The sequence below is a fragment of the Crocodylus siamensis genome, chromosome 9 (assembly GCF_052110815.1).
Source record: "Crocodylus siamensis isolate JL-2025a chromosome 9, ASM5211081v1, whole genome shotgun sequence".
NCBI lineage: Eukaryota > Metazoa > Chordata > Crocodylia > Crocodylidae > Crocodylus > Crocodylus siamensis.
Genome location: NC_143403.1, coordinates 19,610,434 through 19,632,500, shown reverse-complemented (window position 1 = coordinate 19,632,500; position 22,067 = coordinate 19,610,434). Strand labels below are relative to the sequence as shown.

The following is a 22,067-nucleotide window of genomic DNA, read 5'->3' as shown; positions in this document are numbered from 1 at the left end:
TATTGAATTAACCTCTTACTCCTATTTTAAAATTCGTTTTTAAAGTTAATATCTCAAAGTGATAAAGTCCTGTAGTTACAATAAGAGATGATTAAGCCACCCTTAGTAATATTGTCTTTGAACCTTCCTTGTTGTAATGGTTCACTAAGACCAGTAAACCTGTTTGTGATGTACAATAATCTTCAAGAGGAGTTAAAAGCAACAGGCTTTAGGTCTCAGAGGGTGCATCTATACTTGTGCTTTACTGCGGAGTAAACTAATTTACTCTGCAGTAAAACATTACAGTCTGCATGTGTATTTGATCCACATGTACTGTCCCTGACAGTACTATCTTACAGTGGAATTAATTAGTTTACTGGTATAAATTGGTCCCAGTCACCTCAGCCAGTCAGTGTCCAGATTCCTGCCTGACCCTCATGCCCTAACTATCCCTTTCACTGCCTAGTGCTGACACCTGGAGCACAGGGGTGAACCCCTGCCAGCCCAGGGCTGCTCTGCCCCAGCTCAAATTGCTGCTGTCCTGGGCACACATGTAGATGCTGCACTTGGGAACAGTTAACTGCAACTGAAACTGCTCTGGAGTTTTTTCTTCACCTTCATTTCACATGTAGAAGTACCCAGAGAGATGCAGAATGGACAGCATCCATGCAATTGTTCCCATACGTTGTGTTTCTCTGAGTGCATCTACACATGCCCCTATGGCACTGTAGTTACTGCACCATCATTTAGTACTTCCTTTAGTACTTAATGACGGCACAGTAACAGTATAACTGTGCTGGTGGTGCACTGTTATTTTTAGCTTCTACCTTGTCATAGCGACACATTATAGCAAGGGAGTACATTGCTACAGTGATGAAGCAGCAGTGTCACAGTTTCTCTCCGCCAATGCTACGTCACTATAGTGTGCTACTACAGCGATGTATCATCTAGTGTAGATGCACCCTATATATTCTCCAAGAGTGGTACCTGGTCCAGAAGTGGAAGTTTGGTTGTAACTATAATTTTTCCTCCTGCTTGCTTAGTTGAAGGCACCAGCAAGAGTTCCTGTTAGTACTAGAGGCAATGATGATTCCTTATGCTGTGGATGCCCATTTCCTGGGAACAGTAACTTTACCATTTTGTCAGCCATGAAGTAACTTTCAGATGTTTCCAACCTTTGATTACTACTGGCTGCTGTGCCATTTGAACCCATAACCTATAGATGAAAAAAAAGAAAAGATTAAGACAGATTCCATCACACATTTTATAATTCCGCTTTGACTGTGCTACATTATAAGAGGAATTTAAAATAAAGTTGTATGGTATACAGCATTCAGATGAAATAGAGTGACATTTAATGTAGAATCCCTATCTCTAATTTAATTTAATATAATATATATGGTTAAAATGTAGATCATACTGCTGTTTTGGATCATAGTTTTGATTCCAAAAGTTACAGTCATCATAGGTGGATTATATCTGTCCCTTGTCATGAGAAAATGTATTTCAGTTCCATTTTTCTGTAAAGAGAGGCTGAATGATGAGGGGCAGGACTTTTAAGTAACATTGTAACAGTTAGTTGTCACACAAAGGCACTGTATGTTAACATTCTAACTTGGAAAAAATTTGGTGAATGAACATCTAAAGAGAAATGATTCAATTAAAAGTCATTATTATCTGCAGTCGATAAATAGTGTTTCAAAATAGTTAACTATCAATTGAAAAGTGTCACATAACCTGGAGAAGGAAAAATTTCACGTTTCAGGATATTGTCCTGCAGCACCCAGTGTAAAAATACAGAAGTTAATGATCTGTCTACTTCTTTGTTAAACCAGGTCTTTTGGTTAAAGTCCTTTTCTGCAATTTTAAAAATTCATTCTGATAGTAATATAAAAATACTAGCTAATACCCCCTGATAAGTACTGGCTGTGCTTCTTTAATTAAGTGTTCTACCATAACTATTGGCATCCATACATGCTCTAATCTGAACCACAAATCTTTGATGTACCTTCATGGTGAACTTTTAGCATGTACCCATAAAACCAATACTAATAATGTCGCCAACATTGTTTAATTTCACTCACCCAGGTCTTCACCTTGTCCCAAGTACATAACACTCTGTGTTAGGCTGGCCAATTCCACTGTCAACATCTTTCAAATGTCGAAAGCCAGTTTGTTACTTGCCAATTTATATCTAGACTGCCAAGGTATTGGATTAGTTCTCACCGATACAGTCCCAAAAAGGCATAGAAACTTAACTCCATAAATGTGGTGGTCTGTATTTTCATTTTTTAAAAATTATTCCGATCACTTGGAGATGATACTTCTTCTACAGTAACTTAATTTGGAGATGAACCAGAATTAAAAACTCCTTCTAATTATAGCAGTGGAATAATGATTTAGATTACCATGTGTGAGCCCATCCTTTACAGTTCTGATTTAGGTGAGATCCAGCACTTGAAGGGGCATAAGCAATTTTGGTCATTTCCAGTTTTGTGAGGACAAAGCAAATGGTTGAAAATTTCACAAAAATCTAATTTATCTTAATAGTCACTTTGGAGATTATGTTATATAAATTATAACTAATGTTGCTAATGCTCAGGATGGTGGGAATCCTGTGAAATCATTGAATTTCATGAAATTTATGCCATTTGGTGCATGGTACAAAATTCCACAAGATGAACTCATGGAATGTAATGTCCCTCAAACTGTCCATAGCTAGGATTCAGTGATCTGTCTCAGTGAAAGGCAATATCACTAAATTATGGCCATTTAAAAAAGTATAAGAGAAACACATTCTCTAATCTGTTTTCTTACAGTCTTGCACTAGGAAGACCATTTAACTTCCTTTTTTGATCTCTTCTCTTTAAAGTTCTTTTTTTCTCTACCCCCTAATTGCTGGTCTAAGATGTTCTCCCCCTGAGGTAGCTGATGTCATTTCAGCATCTATTGGTAATTTCCTATAAGTGGTCACAAGTGTGTTTCCTGTGGTTACTGATTCTGAAATTACTGGTTACTGGGGGAAAAAAGGGAACTTGGGGCCATCCACATTGGTGGGGATCAGGCACCTGCAACCTAAGAGAGACTCAGAGGCCATCCTCTGTTCGGCAGTCATTAAGCACCTACAGCTATCTTCAGGAGAATGAGCAGATCTAGGGAAAACTGAGCAAAGAAAATGTAGCTGAGCCTCACCAGTCTTTCCCATAGCCTCTGTGTAATTTTATGGAGTAGTAAAACTGGACACACTACTTTTTGGGGCCTATCACCCAATCTTTCCCTACCATATCAATTTCAGGATATGTTAGTGTCATGGTAGTGGCCTACACCCTGAAGTATAGTTGGATTATTTATGAAAATGAAGTCTGTGCCTGTATATGTAGAGTACCTGGTATTTGTATATTTTTAGCACTGGAGTTTGAAGAAATGATGCCGTGGTAGAAAGGAAGGTACTGAAAGACTAAAGGGAGTTGGTTTTCCTGCAGGGCTTCCTCCACTTTTAAGGTAACTGATTATGTGACTTAACATCTCATCTTACTTAGGAAGTAATTTATCATTCAAGGGTTTCATTCTGGTTGTCACTATGACATTGTTGAAATTGTAGTTTGTCACAGTCTGTAGTAACTTTCCTGGTATGCATTCAAACAGATCAATCAAAATTTGTTATGATCATGGAATTTGAATGGTCCTCATATGGTCCTGACAAGTGAGTGGCAATGTCCATTGCTAGGATAATATGGAAGAGCAATGAGCCAATGAAAGCAGTTCTGAAGGACTTGATACTATATAACAGTGATTTAAGGATTCTCAGGATGTTGCCAGGTCCAGTTTAGGATCATAAGTAGGTGGAATAACCACCCTCATTTTTGGCTTGGATGGTCCTGATTAACTTGTAGCCAGTGTTTGTTTTGGTTTTTAAGAAGACCAGATATCTAATGCTCTCTAGTCCTTTCCCTCATGCCTCCCTGTAGAAGGTACCAGTTTTTGTCTTGTTTAGCTGTGCAGGCCTTAGGTGAATAAAAGGAGTGGTTGCAAGCAAAGCAGCATCTGCCTAGGAATCTCAAAGAGATCCTGCAAGAAACTTTGGAGATGGAATGTCTGTAGCTTGTTGAAAATAAGGAAGTTCTGTTTTATTTAGTACTTAGAAAGGAAATTGTTATCGTGTTAACTCCAAGAGCCAGTGCAGTAGATAGGGTGATGAGCCCTGTCAGTGATACAATACAACAAAACTATCTAGGATGATAGATATTAAAGGAATGTGGTAGCTCAGGAGACGCTAGCCAAGGCAGCAAGTGTCCTTTAGAAAGAATTAATCAGAAACATCAGAAGTGCCAGGAGTTTGAAGAGCCGAGTTCCTCATTGACAAATATATACAAGAAAAACTGGAAGTGTGTAGCTGGGAAGAACTCAGCCAGGATGAGTCTTATGGAAGTGAAGACATGAGGAACAGCCACATTGCCTGGGCACACCCTGGCTTTGCTATCTGCAGATGGAAACCCAAAAGACTGCAGGGCCTCAGTCCAACACCAGCACATGTAAAATAAGGCTCAGGATTTAGATAGCTCTGTTCCAGCATACTGACGCGCATGGCCTCAGTCCAACTCCAACACATGCAAAATTAGTTTCAGGATCATTCCAGCATACTGAAGCCTGTGCCTAGACCAGTTATTGCCACAAGCTCAGCTGAACCACAGGAGGGGCTGCTCAAAATAGTATTGTTACTTCTCATTGACATCATACACCATAGAAGTTCAGATGAAGTTCTTGTGTTGTCATATCAGTGTGTGGCAAGAGTGCTATAGATAGACCAGCTAATATGCAGCAGTTAGGATTTTTATTATCCAAGGACAGCGTGCTACTATATTATTAGTGAATAGTTTAGACTACTACACAAAGCGAGGCTAAAGGTTGAGCTACTAATGCACCTTCTGAACTATATTGTTAATATAAAAAATGTTATCAGCTCATTTGTATGGTATCAAATTCAAAGGCATCCTGGACCTGATATATCTAGAAGGGACTGTTAAAACAGTGAAAAATCCTACACCGGAGAACATTTAAAGGAGTTCTTCTCAAGTCTGGAAGGTCTCAAATTTAACCTGTTTCTCCCCTTTTTTATATAAAGATGGTGAAAATTCATTAAATTAGCACATTTAGGGTTTAATTTTTGTTTTAAAAAAACTTTTCTTAAAATGTTAGCATTGGCAGCTCAGAAAAGATCAACTCTTCAGTAACATCTCAGGTTCTCTGCAAAATATGAGGGGAAAGTTGAAAATCACATTTTAGTATGCTGTAAGGGGTTAATGGAAGGTGAAGAAAAATTATTTACATAGCTATTTATAGTAGCGGTCTTTTGGCATTCAGACAACCTTGGAAAGTAAGAAGCAGCAAATACAGACCACGGAAAAAGAGGTGTTTTCTTTAAGTTACCTCAATTTACCAAAATAGTGTATCCTATAACACTAATCGCTGTTCGGTGACTCCATCAGCACATATGCACAAAGAAGTGAGGTAGAAATGGAATGTCAGTTTTGCTTGAAATGGTGAGAGGATATTAAACTCATAGTAATTTTAAATAACACATTTTGATTGTGTGTTTTTATTTACATAATTTTTATTATGGTTTTTTCTTGCTTAACTGCCTATGCATGAGTTCCTGTGCCATTTTTTAAAAAAAGTTTTACATTTTATTTCATTAAATGAATATAGAAAGATTTTGATGACCTATTTCAGATACCTGAACTGCTGTGCTGATGATGCCACTCCATGATGAGATAATAATAATGGAGCTGAGTTATTTTTATCAATAATATGCAAAACTTCTGTAATAAAACCTGAAGCTCAGAAACCTGTTGGCAACTCTGAAATAATTTTTGAACAAATTTAGACAAGTATATAGATCTGTCTGAAAAATCATCTGTTTGAGGTGAATTTCCCTTTTAGCTTTTGTGTTAGTTTGAACCAAAAATCTCAAAGTAAACTCAAAAAGGATATACTCCCACATTAAACTATCTCTGTAATCAGAACAAAAAATTCAGAGGCAATAAGAGGCTTTGGAGCGCATTGTGGTTGGGCACCCATTTGGGCCTTTGAAAATTCCCCACTCAGATGGTGGCCATATTTTAAGAAGTTAGAGGGGAAAACAGAGAATGCAAAAAAACCTGGGTTTACACAGCTCCTTGTCACCCATATCCACCAAGTGTAAAAAATACTTTTTTTACATTTGGCACAGACCTGACTTAGATTCTCTAGATATGTTTTATCCAGATACCTACTCATAAAATTCACTGTGTCATATGAATATGTTTGATGTCCATGTGCAAATTAGTAATAGCAATGGCAGCATAAAAAGTACTTGGTCTTTCCAACTTCATTTTATTCCCAGAATATATAAAGAAAATGAAGAAACGTTGAAGGAAGATGATAAACATGGAGGGAAGATGGAGGCAATATAATCGTTCACAGAACTCTAGTTAATGGTTATTTTAGTTGATTAGTTAGTAACTCCATTTTCTCCCTTGTGAAATTTCCTCCACAGATCCTCACTTTTGGAGATTAATCAGGAGTAGCAATCCATCCCAAGAGTAGGAGATCAGGAGTACTTAATTAAAGAGGGACTGTAAGGCAACTCTCCCAAACTGGGTATCTGATCTAGTCTTGGCATCAAGAGAGCAATGCTGGGTAAAAGTGTTTATCAAGCTTCATGTAGCCACTCTGCAAATCTCAGAGATGGGAATATCACAGAGACAGGCTGTAGAAGCTGCTATAACCCTCGTGGTATGGGCTTTAAGGCCATCTGGTACCTGAACACCTGCCTGCAAATAACACATCTGAATACAAAAGATGATCCATTTGGATAGCTTCTTCACTGAGATAAATTCCCTATTGGAATTTTCTCCAAATGCAATAAACAATCTGGATGAAGTGTGGAAAGACTTGGTCATATCTAGGCAATAACTGAGTTCCCATTTCACATTTATCTGGTACACCAGTGCTAACGCAGGCAAGTCAAGGGTCTGGGTAAGAAAACTGACAGAGGATAATTCATATGAGAAAAGTAGAGACTACTGTTGAGAAGAACTTTGGGTGAAGATGCATATCCTAATCTTGATTAAAAACCATAAAACGGAGATACACTGGGAAAGCTGAGAGTTTATGTGTATGTCTGGCAGAAGTGGTGACAATGAAGGCTATAATTTTCTGAGGCAGAAACTTTTAATAGCATTAACAAAGGAAAGAACCATGGGAATCAGATTTAAATCCTTCAGTTTTTCACTAAAGAGTAAAAAAAACAAGTGCTTTGCTATGCCAGTGAAAGTGGGGTTTTATCCAGAAGGGAATGAGAAATAGCTGGTTAGGTGCTTACTTCTGAAGAAATCTAGAATAACCCCAAGTTTTTTTACTGGCTCTCACACACAAGATTTGTCAAAAAAATGAAGGCCAAATTAAAGACTCAAGTGTTGTCATCACACAAAAGAGGCTGGGGCATTCCTTGGCATCTATGTATAGGTGGGAGACAGAAGAAAAGAACATGGTAGAAGGTTGCATATGTAGACCAAGTGGAAAGAAGAGGGGAGGCCTACAAAGATAAAAGAATGAGGTAACAAAATAACAAGTATATCTACTAAGAAGTGTTTGCTTTTTCATGTGGAGATTCTTCTTTAACATCATCTGGGAAAAACTCAAGGCTTTGGAGTCTCAGAGCCTACCATCCATGCTTTTGAATTAAGGAAGTGGTATCTGGGAAAACAACTTAAGTACAATTAAGATCAGATAGAAAAAGCATACATCTCTCATCAAAGCCCTAAGGTTAGAGTACCAGAACTGATCTGTCTAAAAGTTACCCAGGGTCAAATTCAACACTTTCTCTCTCCAGACAGCAAAGTAAAAGGAGAGAATGCATACAAGATGCCTGCCCCTGTACTATACCCAGTGTCATTTGGCAAAGGCCTTTGATTACTCTTTGGACAGGCATAGGAATAGTAGCAGGAATTGGACTGTCTCCTTTTGATGTACATCACTCAGATGGCTTACTCCCACTACTTCATCATGTTTTAGAAAGCTACCTCAATTCCCACATGTTGAGTAAATTTAAAACTGAATCTCCCTTTTAAATTAGGGCTACTGTTGCTGTGCTTGGGCCATACCATTGCCTTGGTTTTGAAGCAGCAGCAACTTAAAAAACAACCCCAGAAAGCTCTCATTCTTACACAGAATAATGTTTTTTAGCAGAAAGTTAAGGCCAGATATCTCAAGTGTTGTCACTGCTATATATGAGTGGGTGAAAAAAGAAAGGAGCATGATGGGAGGGTGAAAGGGGAAAACCAAGTGGAAGGGAGAATAGAGAGCTCTAGAGCTGGAACAAGCTAAATTAATTATTCACAGTAAATTAACAATCTTCAAGAGACCCTATTCCCTGGCTTTTAAGCAAAATAAAAAGATCTCTTTTAGGGCCGTATTCTGTTCAGCCCTAATTTCTGTTGACTTTAGTAAGGGGTTCGACATGTATAAATCTGAGGGCACAAGTGTCATTTACCCATTACATTTATTTTTACACACACACACACACATGCATATACATTTATAAAACAGATTGATATTCTTTGTACTTGTGGTTCTTTAATTTTAGAGAGATGTATTGGTCTGGCTGCTGATGGGGCTTTTGATAATCCTACTCCTACTATATGCGTTCCCCAAGAGTTTATGTGCATGCATTCATAAACCTTTGAAACTTTTTTCTGCTTTATTTGCATTTGGGGTGTTTCCTAAGACAATATTGCTGTAAATCATTAAGGCTAGGGACAGAATTTACACATTAAATGGTATGTGTGTGTTCGGAAATGGGTTCAAATCTATAATACAACAAAAGTTCAGTGCATATAAACCACTTTCAGAATGGCCAGAATTGATTTAAGAGAAACCTGGATGGATGTAGTATCAAACTTAACTGATTTAGGTTAAATTGGTTTATTGAACTTCTGTCCAAGATCCCCTCCAGATTCAAATTAACTCAGCATCCCGCAGCTTCCCAGGATGCTTTGCACCTCTCAGCAACACCTTCCCCCAGGCCACTCCCCCTACCCCGCAGGGCAGTTGGCCCAATTCAGCCTTGGCCCAGGCTGTCTGCTCCAACCAAACAGGAAGCATGCTTTAGCACCCCTCTGCTTCTGGCCTGGGCCTCTGTAGGCACGTGGCTGCATTTCTGGAATCAAAAGTGAATGTCTGTTCACTTGCTTATTTGTTCAGTCTACGCATCTTAGATTAATCTGCAAAGATTGAATCAATTGATTTAGCCTCAGGCTTTTTGACTGTCTGTACTTAGCCTAATGCCACTGAAATCAAAGGAAAATTTCTCTTCTCACAGACTCCTTGGGTCCAGTGTGTATCTGTGTAGTAAGGGTCTACAATGGTAGACCTACACTACCAAAAGATTGGGGCTTCAGACTTGACTTCACCATTTGACAAATGAGGCCTGTATATGAAAGATGGAAGGATCAGGATGTTTGACTGTACTCTTCCTGGGGCAGGAACTGCATCATCATATTTGCCTTGTACAGCACTGAAAACAGTATCAGTGATTAATAAAACAATAACTACTAAAAATGACCTATGATGTAGTTTATTAATGAATTAGATTAATGATTGCAATGCATTTCATACAATATTTAGTTTTAAATAAGGCTAGAAGTCATAGCCCTAAATAGTAAGATGTAATTGCTGATCATGTATCTCTTTGTTCCAGACATTTTTATAAAAGAGTATGTATTATGTATGATGTGACCTTCAAATGTCATGAATGCATTGTGCAATAAACTGTCAATATTTGTGGCTATAAGGTACTAGATGACTTTTACAATAATTGGAACAGCTATATTAAAAGCCTGGATCACTCAGCTGGTTAAAGAGAAAGACACAGGCCAATGTTCATCTGGGACTTTCCTTCTGCCAACTATTAAATGAAAGATATTGCAAGGTGCTTAAGATGTCTTCCTTGTTTAAAAAAGAATATGGCAAAAAAGGCATCTCTTGGGGAAAATGTTATCTCTAAATAATCATTTTTCCTTTCAATGTGCATAATTTTCAGGCCAAATTGAGCTCTATACGTTAATGGCATACAACCAACACTGTTTTTTTGTCTGTTTGTTTTGTTTGTTGGTGTTCTTTTCCATTTCCTTTTTGTCTATCTTTTTGTTAAAGAAGCTTTCAAAAAAATCAGACTGCAGAAATGATATATTCAGAAATCATCTTTGAGTGGTGCAAACGATCTCAAAAGGGTTTTAAAAATACAGAATATTTCAAAAAAGAAAAACTACCTAGAAATCCCAAACTAAAACAAAATTCTTGTTAGGATTTTATGGCTTAATTTAAGGCAACAAAAAATCTCTGGTGTTTTAAATTCTTTTATTTACAAGAGGGGTTATGTGTAAAGAGCAGAGAGGCAAAATAATGTTTTGTAACAAATTAAGGAGTAAGTTACTTAAAAGTATCTTCATGAAGATACAGGATTTATTCATGGGTGTCTGTATGTGCTTTATGCAGAGCCTTCAGTGCACTCCTTACAAGCTGCACTGTAATAGAGGACTAAGTTATAACCATGAATTGCATAAATGAAATACTCTGGCATATGTTTTTGGCCTATGAGCTTTGAAAATCACCAAATCATCAAGTGTGTCATGTACTCAAAATACCAGTAAAAAATGTCTGCTGCCCCAAGAGTCAGCAGTTGCTGCTTTACCAGTTACTGACAAATTGCTTAGACATTTCTCACTCCCTTTCTCTCATGCATGAGATAGCACCTAGATAGCTTGCTTGCAGCCTGCGGTATTGGCTATGATAGGCTTATGATCACTGGAGGTACCTTGTGACTCTTACCTTTCATAAATACAACTTCACATTTTACCTCACTTACATCTAGTTCACATTTTTAAAACTACAGTATGAACAAATCCACTTATTCATAACATGCAGAGATATATGCAGAATGGTACGTGTCTTGCCACTGTAATCCAGGGGACTCAGAAGGCGGCCTAGTATTATGCATGGTATATTTTTTACTTACCAATTGAACCTTTGGTATAATCTTCACTTCTAAAAATAGCTGTTGGTAGGCTTTACTGGTAGGCCTCCTTTCCAGTTCTCTTCTAAAATAGCTCCCTGTTTAAACAAATTATCTACCACTCCTTATTAAGGCTTAACAGTTTAAGATTACCAAATATGGGCATAACCCCCCACTAAATATCTGATGAAACAATAGAGGCAGCAAGTGTCATTGACCTATGATGTTAGTAATTCTTTCTGGAGGCCTACAATATAGCTGTAATATTCAGTAGTACTACATTCCTTCATTTTAAGGCACATACTTCATCAAGAAAAAGTTTGGGTGCGTCTGATAATAGGACTCTTATTTCAAAATATAGGTATTGGGCCAAATTCTGTTCTCTGTTACACATGTGTAGCTCTGTTGAAGCCACTGTAGATAGCTGATGAATATTGTTAATGATATCCCTCTGTAACTTATATCTTTCACAATTTTGAATATGATTCAAGTTTACAACAAAGCATAGACAGAATAAATCAAAGAATGTTTTCTCAGAAGCTCTCCATACCCAGTGGTGTTTTTCAAGGTGAGAGGTAGTTAAAGTTCAGATGAACTTGCATACAAAAAATAACCCTGGCAGGATTAAGATTTTCAGTGTTTCCAAAACTGCTTCTTTACCTCAGAATCAGAATATGATTTCTAATATTAAAGGAACTAAGCATGTACTTTATGGATCAATCTGGGTGTTTTACAGAAATTAAAAAAAAAAAAAAAGAACTATGGCACTACCACTGTATGCTACACCATATTTCATTAGCTTTTTTTCAGGGAGTTCTGAAGAGCTGCAAATATCTTGAATTTTAGAAGGTTACAAAATCATGGAATTACGTGGAGCTTTAAAGATTTTTGGCCACATTTTCAAAGTGATCTCTGATGCAATCTGAAAAGCATGTGAACACAAACACATGCTTATAAGTGTGATTACCTTTTATATGAATGATTATCTTTTCCTTGCAATTGCCTATTTTTGTCTAATTTGGTAATTCTTGAGTCAACACAGCTACAGAGGACTTCAGGGGGTGGTTAGTCTTCACAAGAACTGCAATTTAATTCTTTTGTACACAAATGTGTGTCTTAGTGTATGCACAAGTGCAGTTTCCTACATCAGAAAAGTATATTTGACAGGGCACATTTGTAGATGGTCCTTTGGCTTGTAGTGTAGGTATAAATTTCTGTAGACATTTTAATTTGAACAAAACAAGCAAATGCTTTCCTAATCCTGGTTAAAGGAAATCTGTAGATAAGTAAATCAATATTGAAGAAAATGTACACAGGTTTCACAGCATTTTTGTTCTTCTTCAAGTGTTCGTCTACATGGATCATCACTTCTGATCTAGAAGAACCACAGAATCTATGGATTCTAGTTCTGGTATCCATACCTTCCCTGGACTTGAGATTGGATTCTTTTTGGCTAGCAGTATCTATTAGAACCACATCTGTTCACTGAATATCCTTGCTTTCTCACACCCAAGGGCATTAACCTCAACAACTGCAAATTGTTTTTGATACTCAGGACATTTACCAGACAAGTCAAACTTTCTCATTTGTTTTTTTAACTTGCCATTGTAAAACTGATATTAACTTGATACTACACATTTCTTGACAAGATGCTAACTGCATAGTAGCCAAATAGTACTGTGCCATAGTGCATCACAGCACCAACAGTGCTAATACACTACTGGACAGTATTATTAGACTGCTGCGGAGAAGCATCACTAAAAAGGCATTTGTGGGTGCTACTGTGCAGTAACTCTAGTTAGTCTACATTTATTTAGTACCTGATTATCTGCTTAGTGAACAATGGGTGTGTCTACATGAGATACTTCTATGCAGTGGCTGCTGTACACTTTAGTACTTGATTATTAGGCCTGTGTGAAGCAGCTAGTATTTGCTTCAGATTCAGCTGATTCGGGGGACAGTGATTCAATTTGGTGATTCGAATCACTGTCCTGAATCAATTTGGCCAAATCTGATTCAGAGATTCTGTCTCAGCCAAATTGGCTAAATCTCTGAGTTGGATGGGCCCTATCCCCTGCCCCCTCTCAATGGCTGCCCCACCCAGCCCCAGCTTCTGGTTCTTTAAAAAAAAAAAAAAAGCCCTGAACTCACTGGTTCCTGCTGGGGGGGAGGAAGGGGGGCGATCCCCTCTGCACCCCGTGTGTCCACACTGTGTGGGGGACTCTGCCATGTGCCCCCTGTCTGCTCTCCCAGCTCCACCCCCCATGGCTGCCCTGCCTGGCCCCAGATCCCAGGTCTTTAAAAAAAAAAAAGCCCCGAACTCAATGGCTCCTGCCAGGTGAGGGGGGAGGGGCAATCCCTGCTACTGCCCACTGCCCCATGCTGTGTGGGGAGCTCTGCCACAAGTCCCCAGGAGCCCTGATGGCCGCTGCAGCAGCTAGTGAGTGTGGGCTTATTATTTATTTTTTTTAAATAACTGGAAGCTGGGGCTGGGCAGGGCAGCCATGGGGGGCGAGGGGCTGAGAGAGCAGGCAGGGGTCGGGGGGCACTCAGGGAGGCTGGGGGAGCAGGCAGGGGATGGGGTCTGGTGGGGGTCCCCACATGGTCCCTTCCCCCCTCCTCCAGCCCCCCCACTCCCTACTTACCAGCATGAAGTCCAGTCCAGCTCCCTGTGGCAGTGAGTGGGAACTGCCTGAATCTCCAAAACTCACCAAATCTTTTCTGAATTGATTCAGAGAGCTTCAAATTGATTCCAACCTTTTTATTGGTCTCCTGATTCGATTCAGATTCAGAGATTCAGCCACCAAATCAAGGCAAATCTCCAAATCGAATCAGCACCTGAAGCTTCACACAACACTATTGATTATACAAGTACTAAATAAATGCACAGTAACCACTACACAGTAGCATCTCATGTAGATGCACCCATTGTTCACTAAACGGATCCTGCTTCCTGATGTACAGTGCCTTAATTAGACCCTTTATATTGGCTCTTAATCTTTAGGACACCTACTTCTCTTCTATATGTTTATATATACATCATAGAAAAAATAGGTCAGATTCATGATGAGGAATGCTCAGTACTAACTTTGGGATTTGCCTTTTGGTCTCTTCACAACAACAGGAATTTTCATGGAGGGCTTAGCAGTTGTTACTGCCCTCTTAATTGGACATGTAACCCTTCTGCTGGGCACTGGCCAGCAGTACAAGGCCCAGGTTCAATTTTTTGGGATACTAAATTTTGGGCAGTAAATTTATTTACTTTGGCTTGAGCCCCCACCCAATAATCTGGGAACACTAAATCAATTACTAGGGTGTCCTGCATAAACAACGCCCCCCCCCACAAGCAGTATAGCCATAACATATTTAATACAGAAAACAGAATAATCTTTGGTGGAGAGGCTATATGTGTGTGTGGGGAGTGACTGAGGCTCCAGACTGAGGCTTCACACACTGCACACTTCTGGACTAGATTATATGGCCTGCTGAAATGAAAACTGCAGGAAAAACTCCAAAGGAACCAGGTTGATTAATGGCTAAAGCCAACCCAACCACACAGCCAACTAAAAGGAATACCAAAAGAAACAAGGTGGAAAGACCAAGCCTGCCTTCTAGGCCTGGGCTACAGGTGAGTTGGGTCACAGCTGCATTGGGTTCAGAAATTTGCAAGCCTCAACCCTTGCCCCAAACTGGCAGGATTAGGAACTCCCAGGTTCCAACCCTGTTAAAGCTGCCAGGTTTAAATCCTGACCAGCAAACCCAAGGAACCAATGCTCTTTCCCCAGTATTAATCCCTTAAAACCTCAAAAGAGAAGGGAAAAAAGGGGGAAGAAAAGGAGAAGAGTTCTCAGACACTGGGACAATTCTCCGTCTCTCTTCCCTCTGAGATTCCCTTTTTGCTATCTGCCACTCCTTCTCCCTAGAAGGAGACATCACTTTTCTGCAGCTGCTGGCAGCTTCTTCTCCCCCAAACAAGCCTAGCTCCCCTTATATCCCTTTGCATCCATGGCCTTGTCCTGTTAGGGAGTGCCACACTGCAGTCTGTCTCCTAACCAATCAACCTGAAGAATCCTCTGCTTCCCCTGGCCAATGAGGGTTTTACATATTTTCCCCAGATGCAGGCCCTCCTTGCTATGTGCTGAGCACATGGGTGGAACAACAGGGCCATCTTGTCCCCCCCCCCGCCACACACACACACACTATACAACCCAGTGTGTGAGGGGGCTATTCACCATAGGAAAGGACATACCTAGATGACTGGGTGGTCATGTTGCCAATTCTGTTCGTGGGATTATATAGCACTTGACTGAAGTTTAAGTTTGATAGAGACAGAATCCACCTTTTGCTCACCCAAAGTACAGAATTCATAGGAACCATGTTAGATTTTAGATCTGCATGACGTTGTCTCCCACAGGGGAGGTCCCAGACTATTGTGGGACTATTGTGGCTCCCAGACTATTTGACTCATCAGTCAAAACTGTAATAATTTATAATGTCAGCAGACAGGACGGAGCAAGGTCATCTCCATTTTGTAAAGAAACCATTTGTCTCCAGCTCCAGTGCATTCTTTTATCACATTGTACCAGTAGCCTTTCATCTACCAGGTCTCAAAATTTTCCCCCTTAACTACATAACATATGAAGTCAGTGCTTTCTGGTCTTTGGGAGAAGAACCCATGTGGAAAATCGTGTGAAGAAAAAAGGTTATTTATCTTATGCTAACTATGGTTCTTTTAAATGCATTGCTCACTTGGATCCGAGAGTCCTCTCTCTTTTCCTGTTCTGTGAATTCCTGTGGCTATAGATTTTTCATTGGCAAAAGAGGGAGACATTTGATGTCCGTCATGTTCTTGAATACACTAGGCCAGAAAGGAATCCAGGGTGAAAGCTATGATAGAAACCGGTAGCCAAAATGAATCCAGTCTCATGTCCATGAAGTATGTACACCCACCAAAAGAAGCTATATGGGCAACACAACTCAAATAACCATGGTTAATGTAAGATAGTCAACTGTTCTTTTTCCTCACAAAATTAGTGGGATTTTTATTTTTTTAATTATATACTTATTTATTTATTTATTTTTGGAAATGGATCAGCTCAGAAACTTTGGGGAAAATCTTGATTAAATTTGCAATAATTTTGCTCAGTCAAACCTTATGTCCTTTTGCTCATTGCAGACATTCCCACAAACTGGTACAGTTCAACCCAATTGCCAATTTCTACTTAGCAAAGTTCTTGAAGTAGATGTATAGGGAAGGGAAGTTGAAGGTTAGGATTGATGTTTATTGGTAAAGCCGCATGGAGCAGCTTTCTTAATGTCTTAATACCCACTCCCCCATAATAATTCTTTTGTTTTACAGATTTATTTTCCTTTTTAACATTCACTCATATACACTCCTTATATTTTCCTTAGCCTTTTAGGCACTGCTTTAATCAGTGCAGTTGTTATGGGGTAGTAGTTGTGATGTAAGCGCATGCTACAGTTAAGGGAGTGATTAAGTGTTTTAGCAAATAGGGATAGTTTGCTGATTCAGTACTTTAGTGAGCAGAGCAGAGATGTGGGCTGGGGTCTGAGAGGAGCAGACAGCAACCGTGAACTTATAGTTTCATTGATTCAAATAAAAGGACTTAGATGTAAAGCTATTCATTCAGGTAGCAGCAGCCTCCAGCACTTCGGTGGGCTTTGTAAGCAAAGCAATTCAAAAGAAAAACCCTCAGCCCAGCTTTAAAGTCTTAGGAATGCGTTCACTGTGGGAAGAAAAAGTTCTTAAAGGTAAGGCCCTGTTAGAGGAAAGCCTTTAGAGCTATCTACTGTATGTCTACTTAAATCTAAGGGAAAGCTCTTCAGACCACCCACATCTTTCTCTGCTTCATTGTTGTTTTCAGTTTGCTTTTTCAGAGGGATTAGTGCTAGAGTAAACTCTATAGTCTCACTGCCTCAAAAAAATTCAATTTTGCATAAAGTGAAAATTAGACTCTTAAATCTGCAAGGCGGGCTGTTTATCTTACAAATTTATTCTTTTTTATTGGGCCACACATATTCTAGATAGAAAGATAAAAGGGAAATGGATAACAGGCCATCATTTAGAGTGACATATAGCAAAACATAACTAGTAGTCTTGTTCTGTAAATTTATCCTGAGTGGCTTGTTAGCTTTATCTATATATTTATCTATAATGTCCACACAATATTTATTGAAAATTAAACTAAAATCTCTCAGTATCATCATACATACTGTATTTTGTACTTCACAGCCTCAGAAATGCTTTTTCCCAAAGCAGTTCTGGACACTATCTTACATAACTTTCCTGTTACACGCTCCTTATAAAATAGTAGAAAACCAGCATCCCTTGAGGAGATTGGAAATATAGGATAGTACCTATATTTGTCTGTCTTGTTACTGAAAAGCAACATATAATCTGCATTATGTTACTTTTAAATACTTGTGAATAATTCAAAATGACAGCTACTGCCCTTCTAATTTAAATGTTGTGTTTAACTTTGCAAGTTTGAAGCAGAACTTAAAACTTTTACAGAATATTAGTGAGGTATGGGTTTATTGTAGAATACTATCCTTTTTAACTTAAAATGATCTTTGCAATGATCTTTGCTTTTATACGGCTGTGTATATTCCCAGTGGCTATGCTAAATATATTTCAAACATAGATATATCTGGCTTTTCACAAAGAAATTATATTTTTATCTAATCAGGTACATTGGAAAAAAGTAGCTGGGGATTTAGAACTTTTGAGTTTTGTTACCTAATTAATAGATTCTCATAATGCTTTCAACTGTGTTAGGTAAGAGCATTTTGTTGTTGCAATTAAAAATTTAATTGTTAAGGCTATTCACGTATGTCTCTAGCTGTTCTCTCATTTTCACTCTCACTGTGTCTTCGGTACACCCCTATCTGAGACTGCTTCAAAAAAGTGACAGTGTTCACCATAGTTTAGCATATAGTTATAATATCTACAGTTGTTCCCCTTTTCAGTAATATGGTATTTATGTCATGCTAATGTATATATCCTTTTTATTAGTCAAGTGTTTACATACTTTTGTTTTGTCCATCACTTCTAAGTAAAGAACAGCACCACATAAGTTACATTTCATTTTCTAGCAGCATAACAGATACTTTAATCAATAGTTTATCGGGAAAATTATCAAGATTTAAATATGTGCTTCCTGTTAATATCATTGGGTATCATATAGCTCAACTTCTGCATATAATTTGAAAATGTGTCTCTGTGTATTGTATTTCTAGGTTGTGACAATATTGTTATTTCATTTCTGCACTTACCATCCTGTTGTCTGATGTATGCTTATGTACATATGCCACATATTAAATGGGAACTCTTCATAAATGCTAGATAATATTTGGGATACATGATTGGTTTGAATAAAGACTTAAAAAAATACCCTATGTTTTTTGTAAATTTTGGTCAGTCCTTTGCCTAAATTGTAACCCACTTTGTTCAGAACCTACTTGAATAGTAACTTGTCAGTTTGTTCCAAGTGGTTGAAAACAACCAGATTTTTTAAATCTGAAGATGATAATGGTGTCCTAGGCACAAGAGCCATTGTAATAAGATGCAATGTGTAAGTGCAGCCTTGTATGTCAAGAAAGAGAAACAAAGCAGTTGAATATTGTTCAGTGGTTGTGGGAAAGACAGTTCTCTTCAATTGGCCTGCTTGTCCTTTGGTGTTTCCTGATATTAGGCCTCAAAAAGACTCATGCAGCTGAACTCCATTGGTGGAAAGCCCAGGAAGAAAATTGACATAGTCTGTGTGCAGGAAAGGAGATAATGCCCACAAGACTGTCACTGCAGTCTTCCCCATTATCACCACAACTGTACTGCTGTTTTTGTTTTTAAGATACGAAATACAAACTTTTTTAAATCTAAAAATGTACAGCTCTTTTACAATAATTAGAAATTAACCAGCTTCAACACAATAACATTTTAAAACTTTTTTTTTGGGGGGGGGGGGTGGAATTAGTAGGAACTAAGCAAAAGAAGAAATCAAACCAGCTGCTGACGCAGCTGTTTCTTTTCTTGTATAATTCAGTTCAATATAAAGGTACCATATGCTGCTTAAAATGATGATAGGAAAGATGAAATAATTTAAGAGAATAACAAGAAAATACATGAATTGTCAGCATTCTGTCAGATTTAAAGAATGAAATAGACAGGTGTAGTATTGACATGTTTAACTTTGTGTTGTGTTAGCAGTTTTAGTGAGAACAACTTCTGACATGTGCTGAAGTGATGTGAGAACATTTCTGTTTCAGACATCGGAGAAGAAGCTGGGAGATCTGTAGGAGTCCCGCAGCCAGCTTTACTGAGAGACAGGAGTCTTGGTTCTGCCATGAAAGACTGTCCCTATTGTGGAAAAACTTTCAGAACATCACACCATTTAAAAGTCCACTTGAGAATACACACAGGTAAGGGGATGAGAAGAATATGGCATTGATAGAAAGAGCCTTGTGTGGGTGTGTTAAAATAAACACCTGGTTTCAAGTTTTAATTTCTAATTTAGGTGAAGATGTGGTAGTTCACTCAGAAGGAACTTTTGAGAAAGATATATGGCAATCTTCTTAAATAAAACGCTCATGGACATTTGACTGGTGAAAAGACAACTTGAAAAGACTCATCTTTCCCTATTTGAGATAATTTAAATCTCAGTCTGTTTCACCATTGTGTCCTTCAATTACCCTTGTTCTTCTGTGCAAGCATATTGGTTTCGGTCACACTAACTGCTCTAAAGGCCCCCCTTAACATTTATTTAGGGACTCATAGTTTCGTTTTAAGTTATTCTTTCTATCCAATTTATTGTTACTATTCTCATTTTTCATCTCTTGGCATGCACATGGACATTTTAACTCCTTCAGGTTATCAAATACATTTAGAAATTAACATTTTTGCACTAGTCTTACTAGTCACTACCTGTACCTACTCCTATTTTAGTTTTATAATAGCAATTTGTTAGTTATTTTCACCCTGTGCAGACTTTCTGGTTATGCGGGCACCATCATTGTTTTATTTCATTCAGAGTATGGTCTGTGTTAAAGGCTAGGAAACTGTAATCTTTTCCTTAAAAATATTGTAGTATGTTTTCTAATAAAATAAGCATAAGGATGATATACAGAGATATTTTAATGGGTGCTTAATAAACCTTATAATCATTGTATGGTAAATGACTGACTGCCATACAATGGCCTTTACCTATGTGCTTAGTTTCCATTGACATGACTTGAAATTCTATGCATAATTCAAGGCTAATATGACATTTCTGTATCCCATGTATCCATATATTATGAACTCTACAGGCCTATAGCTATCTCTGCAACTGTTGGCTATGTGAGGCTCTGTAAAGTGGGTGAGGGAGGAGGGTGGCTATCCAAAAAGAAGCATTTTTCTTAAAAGATATGCCTGGTGGGAGAGCTAGGTGGAAATGTTTGTTGAAATTTTTTTTTTTCAATACAAAATGCCATTTCATTTTCCTTGACATGAAAATGTTTTGAAAAACGTGTTGATCCAAACAACATTTCATTAAAAAAAATTAATAAATGAAGCATTTCAGTAATGCTTCAGAAATGTCCTGTTTTGACATGTTCAGAATGGAATGTTTTGATTTTTCATTTCAAAATGAAATTGTTTCTTATAGCAATAAATAAATAAATATTGTAAACCATTGAAATTGGAATGAATGACTTGATAGCATCAAAATAAGATGAAATGACTTGTTTAAGTTGGCCTGGAATTCAGTTTAAAGAAAATGTTTTGCAAGAAATTATGTAGCTCTCACTCCATTTTGGAAGGGGGTATGGCAGGGTTGGGGGGAGCTCAGAAAACTGTCTGAAACAGTAGAATCGGCTTTGAATCAGAAAATTCAGTTTATTCTCAACCTCAGTTGGCAGAGTCTGAATCTCTTATCCTCTGGAAACCATATATGGGGTTTAGTACCTAGGTCTTTAGATCTAGAAGCTGAATGGGGGTATAGATAGATAGGCCTGGGGTAGAGACTATCAGGAGAGATTAGAGACTTATTGATGAACTTGCATGGTCACCTGTGCAAATCATTTTCACATGCAGTATCCTTCTTTCTAGCCAGCAGGTAAACTACTGGGCAATTTGGGTAGTTAATATGTATGACCTTCCAGATTTTTCCTGAAAGATTAGACCACAGTTATATTAGAATGTTTCAGTGAAAACAGTTTAAACATTCTTCAGTTATTTACAGAATGAGAAAGTTGAAGAGAGACTTTGTAGCTGTACCTATGAGTGCATTCTCTTTTCTTTGTTTTTAATTTTACAAATCGGGTAAGCAAGTACTATTTCCTGACATAAATCAGGTATTGGGGTGGCTATTGGGGTATGCTTCTCATTTCTACTCTCAGAACCTTGAAACTACGGCCACCTACAAGCATGCTTCGGGTGGGGATGCTTTAATCGGAGCAGTTAGTAATTATAACACCTCACCTGCATGTTTAAAAATGGCCACAGGACACTATTTAGACCTCATTTGATGAGGCTTAGATAAAGAACCCCTGCAGCCATTTTTAAATGTGCAGAGGCTTATACACGTGATGGTGAGGCCACGCTAGAGTGTTTTAATTAGAATGTGGAGCAGACTGAATCTAATTTGAATGTGAACCAGCATGTGTATAGGCAGCCTATATTTCTGAGTATGCAAATAGAATGCTTTTGAAAATTTGATTACAAGGGCCCCAAATTGGCAAAATTAGGACATTTAAAGGAACTGATAGAATATATTCATTATATCTTATCTTTCTGTCATTGAACTGACCATGTATGATAGATTTAATGTGATTCTGAAAATGTGACCCTTAATATTGTTTCACTTTTGCATGCATTCCCTTTAGGGCAATGACTTTATCTTTACTAGTTGTTTAGAGTTGTACAGTACCTAACACAACACAGGCCTCATTTCTATATTTACTACTGTAATAAAAGTAAATATATGGCAATACCATTATTTGAAAGTAACCCAATAAGTGTGATTTTACACTATTTTAA

At 38.1% G+C, this 22,067-nt stretch overlaps 1 protein-coding gene across 13 annotated transcripts in view; it reads left to right on the top strand.

Annotated features, from left to right (window-relative positions):
- The window catches only part of ZNF536 (zinc finger protein 536), a 451,836-nt gene that overhangs the window by 241,513 nt on the left and 188,256 nt on the right, over positions 1–22,067 (top strand). For all 13 annotated transcript variants that reach the window (XM_090062633.1, XM_090062643.1, XM_090062642.1 and 10 more), the window contains one exon: positions 19,319–19,471. In XM_090062633.1, the coding sequence (XP_089918759.1) occupies positions 19,319–19,471 (153 nt within the window). The remainder of the gene's footprint in view (positions 1–19,318; positions 19,472–22,067) is intronic.